The sequence below is a fragment of the Archocentrus centrarchus genome, chromosome 17 (assembly GCF_007364275.1).
Source record: "Archocentrus centrarchus isolate MPI-CPG fArcCen1 chromosome 17, fArcCen1, whole genome shotgun sequence".
Lineage (NCBI taxonomy): Eukaryota > Metazoa > Chordata > Actinopteri > Cichliformes > Cichlidae > Archocentrus > Archocentrus centrarchus.
Genome location: NC_044362.1, coordinates 19,283,291 through 19,300,854, shown reverse-complemented (window position 1 = coordinate 19,300,854; position 17,564 = coordinate 19,283,291). Strand labels below are relative to the sequence as shown.

The 17,564-nt window shown below is 39.9% G+C and overlaps 1 protein-coding gene across 1 annotated transcript in view; it reads left to right on the top strand.

The window, feature by feature from the left end:
• The window catches only part of adgrl2b.1 (adhesion G protein-coupled receptor L2b, tandem duplicate 1), a 91,553-nt gene that overhangs the window by 46,149 nt on the left and 27,840 nt on the right, over positions 1-17,564 (top strand). Inside the window, 8 exon segments of the mRNA XM_030751568.1 lie at positions 830-888; positions 890-1,631; positions 9,450-9,644; positions 9,647-9,755; positions 12,822-12,916; positions 14,848-14,901; positions 14,904-14,974; positions 16,889-16,927. Of these exon segments, the coding sequence (XP_030607428.1) occupies positions 830-888; positions 890-1,631; positions 9,450-9,644; positions 9,647-9,755; positions 12,822-12,916; positions 14,848-14,901; positions 14,904-14,974; positions 16,889-16,927 (1,364 nt within the window).

Sequence of the window (17,564 nt, the reverse complement as noted above, 5' to 3'; positions counted from 1 at the left end):
GCACGTGATGTGAAATAGCAGTGATGGCTGAGTGAGATTGGCACAGACTGAACAAAAAGTTTGAAAAGACAACAAGAATTCACTGTGTCCCTTTATCCAGAACCAATTAATTTAAAAGCATCTAAATGGGAACCTTGCCACGGCCTCCCTCACCCATCAGTGGTTACTCTTGTCTTTGCCACAGAAGTAGTGAAAATCCTTTACCACTTGTTCGATCTCTCCCTCCAACCTCCACTTTCATTTTACCTCTGCTTTGCTGCCGCCACCACCATTAACAACCTGTTGTTCACTCTTATTGAAAGACATGAAGTCCGTTCCCTTATCATTTTGGTTTATGACCTCAGTTCTGTGAGTATGCATGTGCAGTGTGTCCATACACCCAGCTGTTCATGTGCCATTTGACATCAGAACAGACTGGTATTTCGAAACAAATTTACAATCAAAACACTGTGAACCCTACTTCTTCCATTCCCCCATGTCTTTCATTTGCAGGATTTTTTTTCGTTCTCATTTTGTTTTGTTTTGTTTTGTCCCTGTTAGGATGTAGCAGCAGACCCTTGAGATGCAAGTTCTCTCAACCACACATCTCTCATTGTGAATAATCACTTAAAGCACATACATTTGTTTTCTTTTTCTTCCTTCTCATTAGCGGTAGTACAAAAGCCACTAGTTAAAAGACTCCTCCAAAAATCACAGTCCCTAAACCTTTTTGTCCTGCACTTGAGTCGCACAGCAGCGAGAATGATGCCTGTCAAATATACTGTGTATGTTTTTTCTTTTTGTATTTTTGCCTTATTTTATTTTGTTTCACTCTCTTCTTTGTCACTAGTTTTCATTTGTCCTGGGACCCTGAAGAGCATAGGAGCCGCCACCTTCCTGTATGAAGCTCGAGCAGCAGGCTGGGTCGTGGTGCAAAGACCCACTGCAGGCGGGAGACAAAGTTTTCTTCATGCCCTGGACGCCATACCGCACTGACATCCTCATCGAATATGCCTCTCTGGAGGATTTCAAAAATGGTCGCCAGACGACCACCTATAAACTGCCGCACCGTGTCGACGGGACGGGCTTCGTCGCTTATGACGGGGCTATCTTCTTTAACAAGGAGCGCACACGCAACATTGTTAAGTTTGACCTGCGCACACGCATCAAAAGTGGCGAGGCCATTGTTAACAATGCCAACTATCACGACACCTCTCCTTACCGCTGGGGTGGCAAGACAGACATTGACCTTGCAGTAGACGAGCGGGGCCTGTGGGTAATTTATGCCACGGAGCAGAACAATGGGCGCATAGTGGTGAGTCAGCTCAACCCGTACACGCTCCGCTTCGAGGCCACCTGGGAAACGGCTTACGACAAACGCTCTGCCTCCAATGCCTTTATGGTGTGTGGCGTGCTGCACGTAGTACGCTCCACCTATGAAGAGAACGAGAGTGAGACGAGCCGCAGCCAAATCGATTACATCTACAACACCAAGTTGAGCCAGGGCGAGTACACCGACATCTTGTTCCCCAACCAATACCAGTACATCACCGCTGTGGATTACAACCCCAGGGACAACCAGCTGTATGTGTGGAATAACTTTTACATCCTGCGCTACGACCTGGATTTTGGGCCGCCGGATCCTGCCGAAGGTGAGAGCTGCTCCATTGTTGTTTTGTCTTTGTCTAATTCTTCTATTGTTTGGCTGCAGCGTGGGATGTCACAGATGGCTGCCTTTTAATTTTGGATGCAAGTCAGGTGTGATATATAAAAAAAAAAAAAAAAGGTGTTGCGTTAGTATTGGGGAAAGGGCACATTTGCAGACAGAAATTACACATTCACCTTGGAATGAGGGATAGCTCCTGTTGGAGTTGCATCGCAACAAAAACCAGCTTCTTTATTACCATGAGGCAAGCCGAGGCACTCCTTCCAGCTGAAGTTTGGACCCTATCAAATTCTTTAATCTCAGGCCTTATCCAAAACCATTATGAACACTGCCCTCCTGAACTTCCCTCTAATGCTGGGAATGTGCTCGAGAGGTATTGTGCACAGTATGACACGGGTTATCCTCTCCTCCTTACCTCAGGTTTTCAAGTTGTGTTGCCATGGTTACCTCATCAACTTCACAGAGGCCATTTTTGCAACAGATCAGAAGATAATCGCTACCCTATTGTGGGATAATATTTTTTAAAATCACCAGACTGAGGTGTGCGAGAGTTATGTACCACTTGATGAATCATGAGTAGGAGAATGGCTGGAAAGTGATTACACTGAAGAATCTTGTCATGTGGGTTAGGGGGGCTTAAATTAATCTGTGAAGTGCTGTGAGGCGACATACGTGTCACCAGACAGGGGCCTTACATCAAGCTGATAATGGGTTTAATTACCTGACTGCAACCATCTTATCCATGAAGCTCGGCTCAGTCTTCTGCATGTGTGGAAAACAAGAATCTTGACCTGACTCAATGATATGTTAGAGGCTCAGGTTGCCCTCGAGCAGTGGTCCGGATTAGGTTATGATTTTTTAACTTCTGGATATTTGGGAGGGGCTACCCAGAGGGGGAAATCTGATTCTTGACCTGAGCTGTTGAAAAGGGTGGGTTGCTGCTGACGTCTCAATGGAGGCTGTGTGCCCCTGAACTCTGGCCTCTTGTCAACAAGTCTGTTTGTTTTCCCGCTGTTCCCTGGAATCTCCCCAGCATGATAATTCGACACCCAAGGGAGGCTCCGAGTTTGTGTCTGGTTCGCAGAACAACCAAAGCCTCAATTAAGAGTATGTTAGAGAAGATATGAAAAAAATACTCCCAACTTCAATGAGTTTGTCATGCATGCAAACTGCCTGCTCAACTGCTCACGTCCTGATGTATGTAAATGTAATTAACAGCTGAATTATCATAATTACCCTCCTTGTCTCAAAAGAGTCTCAGGGAGAGGAGAAAAGTGGCCATCATAGAGCATTTTCAATGAAGGGTCTAATGTGCTCTCTCAGCTATTGCAATGCCTCGGTAAACATAAATGCTATAGAAGCCCGGTGTTGCCACTTGCTGCAGCAACAGTGCATTTAATCAAGAAACCCAAAAGGACATAGCTGTTGATTCACTCATTATTCTAAGTGCGGGTTTCCTGCCACTGTTCTGTTATTGGGGATCTAATCAGAAATGTGTCTTTGCAGCAGAACTTGTCACTGTGGTTCATTAAGTGCGCCTTATGAGAACATTATGAAATGTTGTGAGCTCAAGTAGGAGAGAGGAGGCATCTGTAGATGCGAAGGCCAGCAGCAGCAGGCATGACAGATCCTGTGAATGGCACTTGAAAATAATTGGTTCTTGTTTATTAGGTTTTTTTTTTCCCGGATTTACACCTTTAACTTCTTTACTGTGTGGCTATTAGGATTTATTGCTGCCCATGATATGCCGTTGAATTAAACAACCTATTCTGCAGGGTAATCTAATGGTGCTGAAATAATGTCTCTCTCTCTCTCCTCTCTCTGAAACTGGGGGGCACTTGAGGCGTAAAGGAAATTAATTGTGCCCATTAAGATTCATCGACCACAGAGTGAAGTTACCTCAAACACCAAACCCAATGTATCTCTCTCCTTTTTAGAGCTCATGTAATACAATGAACGTCGGTGTCCTTTTCTGTCAGAGGCATCAACCTTGGCTGGAACGCTCATCCTACAGAGGCGCTGAAATGCTAGCGGGATTAAGGGGTTTATATTAAGGGATTTTTAGCAAAATGATCAAAGCAGAAATTAATTTAACCCAGCAACTTGTCTATATTTCTTTTACCTTATATAGTGTTTGTAACAGTGCAGGTGTCTGTTTGAAGTGATTAGCTCATTCCCCACACTGATCTCTCACCTAATTTGCACAAGTTTAGCGCAAACCTCTGGGTTCTGCTAATGTATTGAGAACACAAAAAAGCTCTGGTCAATACTTTAAAAAGCCCATCAAAGTGCCCGTAGTTACAAAACTAAGAGGGACAGCGGTAATGTATTCTCTGTGATGCGCAAAGACATTAACTGATTTCAGTCCGAGCGGCTCAGAAACCAATCAAAAGAACCCGTAATTGCACAGAGCTTTTCAAGCTAACAAGGAGAGAAAACAGAAAATTAATTTGTCTTTTAGGTAACATCGATTTTGAGGTCTTAAAGACAAGTGGAATAAAATTATTGGCTTTATCCGAAACACTTAGCTACTTGGAATAAAATGGTAGCAGTGAGCAATAAGCGGGCTCTCTGCTAAATTACAAAACAATTAATATCACATCCTGCATGCCGTACATATCTGTCGACCAAATCCAGCTGTGCACCGTGCTGGTTTGCTTTCATATCCCAGAACGACGCCTCCAGGTGTGCCTTCAAGACGAAGGACATTTATAGATGTGTCATGCACTAAGCCTGTGTTCCACCCTCTGATGCGCGATATTTGGCAACAGAAATAGCGGCTCCAGAGAATGAGTCGGGGATTTGGAACAGCTCTAATTGTTCTGCTCGGTGGATTATGGCAGGGAACTTTTTTCAGTGGACCTTATAGGCCTATATGACAGAGAGTTTTGGGGTGTTTTGCTCACAGCATATTTCTGTCTGCACATATATCTTCCTGTCTGCATGTGTGCGTCTTTATTGTGAGCTGCTTTGCCATCCTTCTGACTCAGACTGTCAGGTTGTGACTGTGCTATGTCTGCTGCTCCACGGTATTCAGTTTCAGGACTCATAAATTACCCCACACAGACATAGGATATGTTGGGCAGAGCTTTTTCTGTCTACTGCTCTTTAAAGAATAAGTGTCAATAAAGCAGTCAGCCCTGCAACAATTTCATAATAACTTGAGTTTTTGTACATTTAGGAGGAATAATGACATGTGCTTTGGCAGCGGATCAGAAAGTACACGCGGCCTGTTTTGTGGTTTCTGTACCCTCCATGCCAAGCTCGAGTCACGTAAGCTTGAATCAAGCAGAACAGCATTAGTGCATATAAACAGCCTAATGTAAAATTCATGACTTCTGGGATTTGTTTCTGTCATTAATTACCAGCAGTGGCTTTAGGTAAAGAGGCAAAAAAAAAAAACCAACTGTAGCTTCCACATGGTTCTTTTCTTCTCTTGTTGTTGAGTCAAGCCAATCAAATCACACACGGATACATGAGGACCACCACATGGAGTCACACCAGACTGAGGTAGTCAGCTGCTGGCTGTGACCTTAATTTTTACCCACTGCACTATTTTTATTATTATTTACCGTGCACCCTTCTTCCATTCATCACAAATCTATCAACTCGTACAGCTCCAAAAAGGAATCCTGGTAATGTGAGGACGATTTTTAACTGATGGCAATAAGTTCCTTTCAGCTGTGCGGATCTATTTGTTAGTCTGCTGTGAGGATTAGCCTTGTAAGTGATTCATCTTCAAAACTGAAAGCAATTAAAACAGCTTGATTTTGACTGCAGCTGTCATTGCCTTTCTCTTAATAGCAAGTATTAGGCAGCTTATGATCCATTTATTCTGGTGTCTATCTGAACAGGTAGATAGTTTTTACTGCTCTCGCAAGATGTGTGTAATTTGAAATAAAAAATGCTCTTTTAGCACAGCCGTGTCAGCTGTAAAAGCAAGGACAAACAGAGTGTCTAGACCTCTGATCGTCTGATTATGGTTTAATATTTTTTGTCATCTTCCCCTCAGATACGTAAATGACTCTGGGGGGCTGTAAAGTGATAAAACTAATTCTGTACCATCTCCAGTGTCTTGATGGATGATCTTGCATAATGGTTTTCCTTCCTTTTAGCTCTGTTTTAATTTACACACTCTGTTTTGACACTGGTGACAGTCATTTTTCAAGCATTCAATCTCAAACTCTTCCATTATTTACAAGAGGTATTATTCACCATATGTCAACAGTATGCCTTTGGTGTCAGATTGCCCATAAAGAGTGACTTCGCTGCCTCTCGAGAGAAATGGTAGCTAATTGGTGCAGCCCTCTCTTGGTTGAGTGCTATCAGAGGACACAGGGCTCTTACTGGAGGGGAATTTGCTCTTTGCAATCAAAGGAAAATTGTAGCTCGCATGGTGCACAGACATCAAAATAACCCCTCAGCTGCATTGACATCTGATAAGCACATTACTGGATGTACTACTGAATAGATATTTGATGTTCTTGGTGTTGTTCTCAATCACACTGTGATATGAAACCCAAGACATGATGGCTATAAACATCTACAAAGATGGCATCATGCCTTTGATTAGAATAAAAATCACTCCCGACATCTGAGTACCCCTCCTAATTAAACGGATAGGAATCCGTGATTCTGCCTGACAGTCTCGTACAAGAGGAAATGACCATCTAATAGTAAGTGATGTATATCATCTAATAGTATGAAAACCTATTTAGGGATGCTACTTGCTATAGAGTTGTCAAAATTTGTGCTTTCGACAGGATAATCATTTGTAATTGCATGTGAATATGTTTTGACACCCAATAATATGTTGAGCCACCAACTCTGAATTCTTTCTTGTAATTTCTCTAATTTAAGGATGTGCTGCTTTTTTTTTTTTTTTTATATATATCACTATAGAAGAATATTTTAAGCTTTTTAGACTATTAGTTGGGAGGGAAAAAAAAAACACATTTGAAGATGTAATCTTGGGCTCAGGGAAACTGTTTGCATGTCATAGAAGTTATCAGCAATTTAATCACTAATGAAAATAATCGAGTTAGAGCTCTGTGTGGGAACACTGAAAAGAGCATGCTTTATTGGCATGCAAAGGTTTTTGACTCATATATTAGGAGTAGAGTTGAGTGATGAGTCATATAATCAATTAAGTGATTAACAGAAATAAATCCAAAGTAATTAGCATTAAATATTCATGACTAAATACATATTTTTATTGAAATTTTACACATTTATATCTCAGCTCATCTGCTTCAGCCTGACTGCCTCAGTGCAGTTTGATTGTCTTTGATTTGTCTACAAAATCTAATTGGTGCATGGAAAGACACTTTTTCCAGATAAGCCCCACCCACTTCAAGCTGGTGAAAAGTGTAAAAAATGTAAATAAATAAATAAATCAAATCAAATCAAAAAAAGACACAAAGATCTCTCATGTGAAATACTCAAGACTGTTTAAAGTTTTCCAGAAACTTGTATGTTAATGAACAACTCATTAATCATAGAAGTTGATAGGCAACATGTGTTTTTGAAGTATGCTTTGAAGTTTTGCTAAAATAAAAGTAAGAATAAATAAATCACAGGCTTGAGATCCTGTTGTGGTTCACAATGTTGTGTTTTTGTTTTTTTTTTTGTAAATAAGCCTTCAGGCCTAATAAAACAAACATCTTTGGTTTCTCTTTTTTCATACGTATACTTTTTTGTTTTTGGATAGAGCCATCGATTTAAGCTTGTGTTGAAACTGAACCATTACTTAAAAGGATACTGATCAGATGAATTCATAACTTTTTTTTTTTCTCCTTACCTTGAAATTTATATCATCATAGTATTTTTTTTTCTGCAGATCTAAATTTATTGAATCATACTATTGAAAACAAATAGCATTTATACACAAATATAAATACTGAAGAACAAACAAAAATATTTCTCAGTACAGTGTAATAAGTTAGGTGCTTTGGTCTTTTGAGTTGGAGAAACAGAGTCTCAGGAGCGACTTAATCAGGTGAAGCAAGCATGCTGTTACAGGCAGATGCATATTAGAGCCTATATCAGCTTGTGGAAAAGCAGAAGTTTGCTCAGGTATGGAGAGGTTTAATATTCTGAAACCTAATTACACTTGCCCTTGTATTGCATTATATGCGTATATTGAATCAACCAAGTCAGCCTATGAATCATCTCACTTCTCCCGAGTCAATAAAAAAAAAATAAAAAATCCTCATCTGCAATATATTTGAAACACCATTTTTTAAAACTGTAGCATTGTTTCTTTTTACTGTTATTTAATAGCACCAAAGTTATCTGTCTGTTAAGGAATAAATAAAAGTTTTTATATATTTACTTAAACAGATTTAATGCATAGTCTCCAAACAGGGGGGAAAAAAATGGGATGTCTGGTCCCTTTTTGATTACTTCAGTACCTTTTGGCCATCATTTTTATTAACATGTATTATGCTGTGGGTGATAACTGAAGGCTTAATCATTAACTGGTAATGCAAATTGCACCTTAGCTGTAGCTTGTGCAGCCAACTTGTGCATGTGCAGTTGTCAAACACACAAGGACCAAATGAGCACAAGGTAATTACCCAGAGCTCCCGCCTGGGAAAAAGGTCATTGAGAGAATTGTCACAATTCAGCCACAAACGAGTAACTTCCTTTTCCCCTCCAAACACACTAATACTGCTCCCCGCTGCTTACGTCACCACATGTAAGTTATTTAATATATTTAAATATTTTTTATGGAGCGAAAACATAAAGTTTCACCTGCTGGGCTGATTAGTCTGGACTCAGTCACCATTCTCTCTCAGGAAATGGAGAAATGTGTCAGATGATGGAGTGTCAGACAGGATGATATTGCATTTTCCCATCATCTCCCAGGGAAACTGAAGACAACCCTATGGTGCCTTTCACAGCAGCAGACCTCATTTTGGGAATCTGCTTTTATCTTAAAATACAATCAAGTGGTTGTGGGCAAAAATGTATAATCATTCATGTGGGAGACAAGTAGCCAAGTATATCCACATAGACATGCACACACATACACGGTGTGTTTTCTTTTTATTCTTATTGGCTATTCATATTGTATAAAATTTATAGATTTCCCATTTCTGCTCCCATTTCCCAGTTATCTCCAGGCACTGTGCAGCAGATATCCATCTGTGTGCGCACAATGGTTTTAAGCAGGGACACACCTGAGTAATCGAGCAAACACAAGCGCACTTGCACACGTGCACGTGTACATTCGCGCAAAGATTTTCTTCGCATGGTAGGCGTGGACTGAATACAGTGGAATCGCATTATTGCTGATGTATGGTTTTTGCCCAGAGCAGTGCAGTTCTCCTTCCGCACACCAGCTTTATCTGAGTGAAAGAGAGATGAACAAGGCAGAAAAAAGGTAAAATGCAGACAGGCTTTGTCTTCATTGTTGACATTTAATCAGCCCAAGGTACTGACGCTGCTGGGAAGAAATAAATGCTATGTCAAAGGATGCCCCACTGCCATTGCCATCTTTGTTGTTGTTATTTATGGGTAAGTAAAGTAAAAAAAATAGTAAGTGATAGTGTTATATTTGGTGATTTGTCTTGATTGCTTTTAGTAAAGGAGCGGAAAAATGTGGAAATAAGAGTGAAACCGGCACAATGCTTTTATTTCCAGGAATTATGGGAAGCAGTAACTCTAGCAATACCAACAAACCATGGGACTCAAAACAGATGCAGTCCCCCCCACTGTGAGAAACAACAGGGGTTCAAGGCGAGAACGTTTATGACTCAAGCTCTAACAGCTTCATTGCTCTCTCGCGCTCTCTGTCTAGTGCCAACCACCGAAGACTCCTCTGTCTCATCCGCCATACCCAAGACCACAACGGTTCTCACCACCATTGCTGCGTCTACTGTGAAGGGACGCAGTGACACCACAGTAGCAGGAGCAGATCCAAGAGATGGCCGAGATCCATTTGAGGACAACCGAGGCTCAAGTACAGCTGAGCCCACTATCCCCGAGCTGCCTCCAACCCCAGACGCTTCTGCGACGCGACCAGGAGGAGAGCCATCGACTGGCCCCAGACCCACACTGGAACCACTGTGGAGAGGCCCTGCCCCAAAGGGACCAGAGGTATTTCCACCAGTTTTATTGAAACCTGAAAATTGGTACAAAGGTACAAGCTCTTCTTTTTGGCTGTAACAGTATACCACTGAAACTTTTAACAGCCTAGTGACTATAGGGTTTTAACAGAGGAACAGATTGACAGTTAAAGAAATACTTATTCACCGTAGACAAGAAAACTATTACCACACTCTCTCTCGTGTGTGTGTGTGTGTGTGTGTGTGTGTGTGTGTGTGTGTGTGTGTGTGTGTACATTTGTGGTCAGACATTTACATACACTCATCATGGGGCATAAATATGATGATTTTTTTTAAATGTGTTTTTTCCAGGGTGGAATGACTGTACAGCATACATCTTTAATTACTTTAAAAAAAACAAGAATGGAATTGAAAAAAGAACCAGGCAAGCAAGTTTAGAGTTATCAGTAATCGGCATGCACAAAGTGTTAAAAGAGATTTTTTTCTTTAATCCACACAGTGTAAAAAGTATACTTACAGGCTCAATATTTACATACATTCATTTCAGCTTTGTTGGTGCTGAAGGTTCTGCAATTTTTTTAACTTGACAAGGTCAAGGCCTATCAATTTCTCATTAGTGATCATGATTACAACTGTTAGTTTTTCTTTGCCAGCATAAAAAGGATTTGTTTGTTAACAATGGGAATGTTCAAGGAACTCTGGGAAGATTTAAGAAGGAGAATTGTAGATTTACACAAGTTGGGAAGGTCTCTTGGAGCCATTTCTAAACAACTGCGTATTCCAAGATCATCAGTTCAAACATCATATGTAAGTACAGGTTACTCAATTGTGTCACCACTTTGGTAAGATCTGGAAGACGACCTGAACTGTCATCCTCAGATGAGAGGAAATTGTTTAGGATGTTCAGGAAGAACCCAGGAACCACCAGGTCTCAATCCTGCCATGATCTGGAAACTGCTGAAACATCAGCATCACTGTCCACAGTGGAGTGAGTTTTACATCACTGTGGACCAACCAAGAAAGATCCCCCCACTCCATTAAACTTCTGGAATGGTGTTCCTAAAGCCTTGGTCTCAAACCTGTTGAAAATTTGTGGTCTACGCTTAAAAGCCGGGTCATGAAACCAACCAAAGAACTTTACCAATTCTGCCAAGAAGAGCATCAAATATTCAGCCGGAATTATGCCAGAAGCTTGCTGATGGCTACCAAAATCATCTGGTCGAGGTACAATTTTCTAAAAGACATTTCACCAAATATTTGTGGGGGTGTATGCATATATATGAAGTTGTATGTATAATTTTGACCGTGTGGGTGAAAGAAAACCCAAAATAAATTTAGACTTGTGTGTTCAATTCTTGTTTATAAAGTCAAAGAAAGATGAGTTAAAGATTCAAGCTCTACAACCATTCCACCCTGAACCACGATGAGTGTATGTAAACATGGTTAAGGGTGGATGATTGGATGTATATATATATATATATATATATATATATATATATATATATATATATATATATATCCTCTACTGATAAAGTTTTTTATTCTGTTTTATCCTGTCTTTCTTGCTAGAGCAAGAGCAGGGAGCTTATTAACTTAGGTTGAGCTGGGAAACAGTGCTAAGCTCAATAGCCTAAAGATGTCTCATAGTGTCGCTAAAGCTTACTAATCAACCTTTAGTATTTTGTTTTATTTAGTCCATATATGAGTTAAGTTTTCTGCTATCAATACTTCTTTATAAAAATAATTTGGTAATTTTAAGATAGCTTTTTTCCTGCCTTCCAATTTGTCTCAGTTTAAACTATGCTAATTGTTTCCAGGATTTAGATCTCTTTTTACTACATGTCTGTAGACAGTGTATCACCAAAAAGACAAATAACTATATTTTAACTCAAATATTAAATCATTAATTTAAAGAATAATTAAAACAGCAACAATAGCCAGGATTCATCCACTTTTTCAGAATGTAAAAAAAACCCACCTATATAGATACACTAATGAAAATTGCTATGGATTCAAATATGCATTTCACATATGCATTCATTTTCCAGCTTACAAAAAATAAATTTTATGTTCCAGAGTTAATTTATAAATGTTTATTTTGTATTTTAGTCCTTAATTAGTCCTTAATCTCTTGGAGATTAATGTGTGAAACAAGAATAGTTTTTTTCCCCTTACATTAACCGTCAAGTCCAAACCACAAAATTATCACAAATTGCACTTTTCAGTATGAAAATAATGTGAAGTAAAACTCCTGATTAAACCTGTTAAAATCACAGTGTTAATTTAAATGTGCTTTAATTGTGCTTATTTAGGTGTTGCTTCCATCTTGGTTTGCTTGTCTACTTTGTAACATTTCAAAAAGGGGGCATGCCAAATATAAAAATTTATTACAGCATGATTTGAGCCTTTTTGGTTTAAAAAAAAAAAAAATTATAATGTACCTAGTTAGTGTCATTTTGAAGCCCATTTCTTCTCGAAATGAAACTGAACAAAGGGGGGGGGGGGGGGAATCTGTCACAGAGCAAATGAGAAAGCAATGAAGAAGCTGGACAGTATTTGGGAATTCAAAGTACTTCTATTACTTACCCAGATTAAAAAAACCCTGGAAATGGAAACTTGACTGTTAGTTTGCTGATGATCATCTGACAATGATACTGCTGTAATATAACAGAAGCTACCTTAACAAAGACTGACAAGTTAAGAGACTGTCTGGAGGAAAGGAGACAATGCTGAAAAAGGAAAAAAGTCTTAGATTTTGCTGTTATCAGCCAAGCTGTGTTTATTTGTATATGCATAGTCAGAGGGCATGTAAAATGTCTGGTCACGATCAACTGCAAACCACTGTGTGTGTCCACTTCAGTTTTTTTTTCCCCTCAATTTCTGCCAAGCTCTATAGAAATCTAATAGTCTTTTAGTGTCCCCTTTCTGCACTTTTTGTCATACAGACAGTCTACAAAGCTTTTAGGTTTTCAATCATTTAGAAATCTTTGTTCCGGCTGAAAAGTCTGCATGAATGAAAGGATAAGCAGGAGAAACTGTATCTGAGCAAAATTTTGGCTCCCCTCCAACTCTTGTTTTTATTCTGTGGTACTGCAGGCATCGCTTTCTTTCCTCTGCACCATGGCAGGGACGTGGTGCTCCAAAGGGCCAGACCTCAGCAACTGCACCTCCCACTGGGTGACTCAAGTGGCACAAAAGGGTAAAAGGAGGAATTTGTCGATTACAAAATATAGCAGCAAACAACCACGTAAATGGGCTAAGCTCCAACCTGTAGTGGTAATTTCTGACCCCTTTCCTAGCTTGGTTTTATTTTTCCAGCACGGAACTTTTCAAGTGTACATGAAAGTTTCAAGGGTAACTAAAATGCTGTTTTGGCAGCAGAAAGAAATGAGCTAAAGCATCAGGAGTAAGTAAAGCCAAGAACTGCAGGCGTGTTTAGTAAGAATCAAGGAAGCCACGGTTTCTTTCTGCAGTGACATTTATGCTTTGATGCCATGCAAGTAGAAATGTAATGTAGATGTGCAGATAACAGTTGCTTGGATGCACAACAATGCAAGATAAAACATACTGAATCTAAAGAAGAGATTATTGTTTTCGCTTTGAATGAGAAGAAAAAAAAAAAACATCTACAGAATCCTGCAGGTTCAGGCAGGGTTTCAGGCTGTTGTTGAAAGGTTATTTTGGAAAATAAATTGCTAGTAGTAAACTGAACATATGTTGGATATATTCTGTTTTTATACTAGAAATACAACAAAATTAATAGTATAATACTTTTCATTTTAAAAGTATGCACATCATATTAAAGCTGGGGCAAGTGATGTGTTTTCAGTATCACTAGACAAAATCTGTAATACTTGTAGCATGCTCCAGTTTAAGAGAGAACTAGAGTCATGTTCCTCATCTGCATAAAGTCTTTTGAGACCACATCAGGTGAGGAGCATTAAGCAGTAAAAAGTTAAAAATAGACGTCAGATGCAGTAGTGCAATAGGGGTATATGAAAAAAAAAAAAAAAACTTCCAGCTGGGAAAGTGGGATTTGAGTCCTGCGTTGTAGGAAAAAGTTAGCATTAATCAACCTACAGTTTCTGCTTCTTCTAGAATTCTGCTGCTCCGGCTTTAATGCATAAAACATTTTTCACACAATTTTAGAAGTGTTCAGTTAACAGCATTTCCCCTAAAAGTAATATGCATGGAAGAAACACATTGGAAGCGCATTTATTAAGCGTCTCACGCAGTGTTGCCAAGTAGAAAACCTCACATGATTCCACTCTAGGAGCATTACTCTCTGATGATTATACCCATACGTAGCCTTGCTATGACATATAATAAGCAGGAGCTTTAGTTATCTGTTCTAAGTTTGCATATTTGCTCATTAAAAAGTGAAACTAATACGAACAGTATTTAATTGGCTGAATTGCTGTATAAGTCCTGATGTTAGATTTTATTAAGATATAATTGCCAGCTATGGTGGCCTACAGCTATTATGCTTCTGGTTTGTTTGACACCGCTGTAGTTCTTTTTAGTAAGTGGGAGATATGTAATGTAGCTACAAGATATTCTGATATATCTGAATTATATTTTGGAGGCTGAGCGGCTCAAGGATTGAATGGTATGTTGGTCTGTATGGTAGGCATTAGCTTCCTCTTTGTGAAGTTAATTGGCAGCGGCACTTCAAAGTAACATTTTGATTGATGTCATGTTACTGCATTTTAGTGCAAAAATTGATCATTTGTTCCGAAAGGATGACACCTTGAAGATTGGCATAGCAGTTTGAAGAGAAGTTTTATAGAAAACATGTAACACAGTATTGCAGTCTTTGGAGTGCACGATGGTGCAATTTATTGGTCACCATTATGATGGCCCTGGTAATCAAACAGCCACTATGAGCACATTCAGTCTGCGCACAAAGAAAAATTCCTTCCAGACTTGCTGTGATTTTTGAGGTGTATGTGAGAGATATTAGTCCAGGTTCATATTGCATGACTACCATCTGATGGCTGCATCATTGACATTTCACTGACACCCTCGTGTTTTTCCCCCTGGCGTTTTCTTTTCTTTTTTTTTTTAGATCCGTAGCGGTGATGTGAAAATGCCTGCAAATTAGCCAATGAGCTGGCACGTCACACACAGGGCCGGTGTTTGCCGGAGACGTCAGCTCCTCGGTGCGCCTGATGGAGCAGCTCGTGGAATCCTCGATGCTCAGCTGCAGGAGCTCAGGCCCAGCGAGAAGGACTCAGCTGGACGCAGCTTCAACAAGGTGCAGTGAAAAATCCTCCCTGGCCTTTTCCTTTTCTGACCTCTCATTAAACGTTGTCCCTGTTTTGCCCCGGCTCGGTGTCAGCATGACTCAAGACATTCATTAGCAAACACATACAGATACACACAAACCGCTCGGTGCTTTCTTACATGTACGCATACATCATCGCGGGACACACAGTTTGAGGTGGGGAGGGGGGCTAGGGAGGCAGGTCTAGTCCTGAGGGGGAAGCTCATTCCTTTCCAGCGCCTTGGTAATTACCAGCTTTGGAAAGATGGCTCACCTGGCAGTTCCACCTTTAAGGAGCTAATGGCCACGAGCCCCCAAACCAACTCAAAGAATAACTCTTCATGCTGACAAGTGTGGAGGTGCCCCCTCCTGGAGCTCGTGCAGGTGCTCAGTGGGACGAAGGCAGGCCCAAGACACACCTACATCTCTTAGCTGCCTGCAGTCCCGTGGAGATATGAATGACAGTTTTGAAAAATTACATTGTTATTCAGACTTTGGAGCGGTTGCCGTGTAAACAAAGTGATTTTTCAACAAAAAATGATGTCCATTGTTCGGGCCCATGTGTTCAGACAGCTGCACTGCTATTATCTGAAGATAAGAGCTAACAGGTTTCTTACTGCAACGCCAATATTGTTGCAGTGATTGGAACAATTCAAAGGCAACAACAACATTCAACTTAAAACTACCTGAAAATTGTGACATCCTGTGACAGAAACTATGTTTGCGCTGCAGAGAAACACACTTTAAGTCTCAAGCACACCAGGGGTGAAACTGACAGAGAAATATACATCATGCCTGATTTTAAGTCTCTCTTTAAACAGCCAACTTGGAATTGTGAATATAACAATTTAATATCCTTCCTTTGATGTCATTGCACTTTTGTAACAGCACTTGTTTTCCTGTTTGAGCACTTCATATTTGTAAGACCAAGAAATCTTGAAATCAAGGTGTTGGGTTTTTTTTTTCCTAATTCCTTGTCCTGATTACAGAATCTGGCTTTCCTATGATTAAAGAAATCAGGTTACTGCAGAAGGCAGACTAAAACCTGTCTGCCAATGATTTCCATGCCATACTGGAATAATAGAAACCAATGGGTGCCAGTTTAAAAAAAAAAAACAAAAAAAAAAAAACATCTGAGCCTACACACACATGGGTTTGAAAATGTTAGAAGAAATGTATTGCATAGATGATTTGCATTCAGAAAGCTGAACCGAAAAAACCACCAACAAAAACAGAACGTGGTCCTTTCAGCTTCACGTAGCCCGTTCCTACAAATAAACAAGTAAATGGCGGCATCCATGGGTGCAATCTGGACTCTGTTGAAGAAGCATTTTTGGTTTCCTGTGTATACTTTTTTTTTTTTTAAAGTATGGTTGTAATTTGGACACAAGGACATTTTTATCTCTTTGTTTTTCAATTCTGATGCAACGATATGTGAGTTTCTCTGGTTTGACTCAATTAGGAAGAGACGGCAACTTATTTAAAGCCAAGAGACTAACAAAGGGGTTTAAAGAGAGCTAGTGCTGTATTATTTTCTCCATGACAAGAAATACAAATGACCTCATCCCACATTGTTTATCTTCTGAATGTATTTTAAAGCATCACTAATGGGGAGCTTCAGAATCTGGCCTCAGCATTTTTTTTTTTTTTTTTCCTCACCACTGCGGCACATTCTCATCTCTTTCTTTCAATATTACTTGATCAAAATTCATACTTAGTATTCAAACACCATTCTACTGAAAAGCACTTATTACTCTTAGGGTTATAGTTAATAGACCTGTACCTTTCTTCTTTCATTAACTTTGTAATTGATGGTAAGTGGCATGATTTAATGCTTCCTGTTTTTTTTTTTTTTTTTTTTTTTTTTTTTTTTTTGGTGCTTGATCCTCTGGTTGTGTGGAAAAGCTTCAAAAAAGAGAGAAGACATGCAGAGCGTACATGAAGGTATAACTGCCAGGCTTTCTGCGTTCCTTTTTCACCCCGATCCCTAACATCTGGCTTGCAGCATGCAGCACTGTCTGTCTTTATGTCTTTGATTGTTTTGTTACAGCGTGCGCCTGGTGATGTGTTTGTACAAAATACGGCCACTTCCTCAGATTCTGCTGTCTGGGCTCCTGTCATTCTGTCCATCTGAGGGATGCCACCATCAATATCACTCTGTTTTCTCCTTCACTTGCACATCTTCGCTTCATTTTCTTTCTCTTCTTTTTCTGCCTCCCCCACTCTTCTTCCTCTCTCCATCTCTTCTCTTGTCGGCTCTTTACACGTTGTGTGAATAATTGCCTTCCCACGTTGTAATTGCACCTCCCTGTCAGCAGAAGTGTGATCAAAGTGGCAGTGTGCTCAATTTTCACTTGCTTACATTGTACAAATTCTACTGTCCCCATTGCAAAAAAAAACCAAAAACAAAAAAAACTCCTCCTCCCACTTTTGATTTATCTGTGGGATTAATTTCTAACCCCATTAATGTGTTTGTTTTCCAGTCTGATTTTGCAGTCTGTCCCCCAGACATTTTACTTAGCAGATTGTAGTACTGCTTATTTTTCAAGCTGGGTCTGCTGGAAGCGAAGACCATGATGTA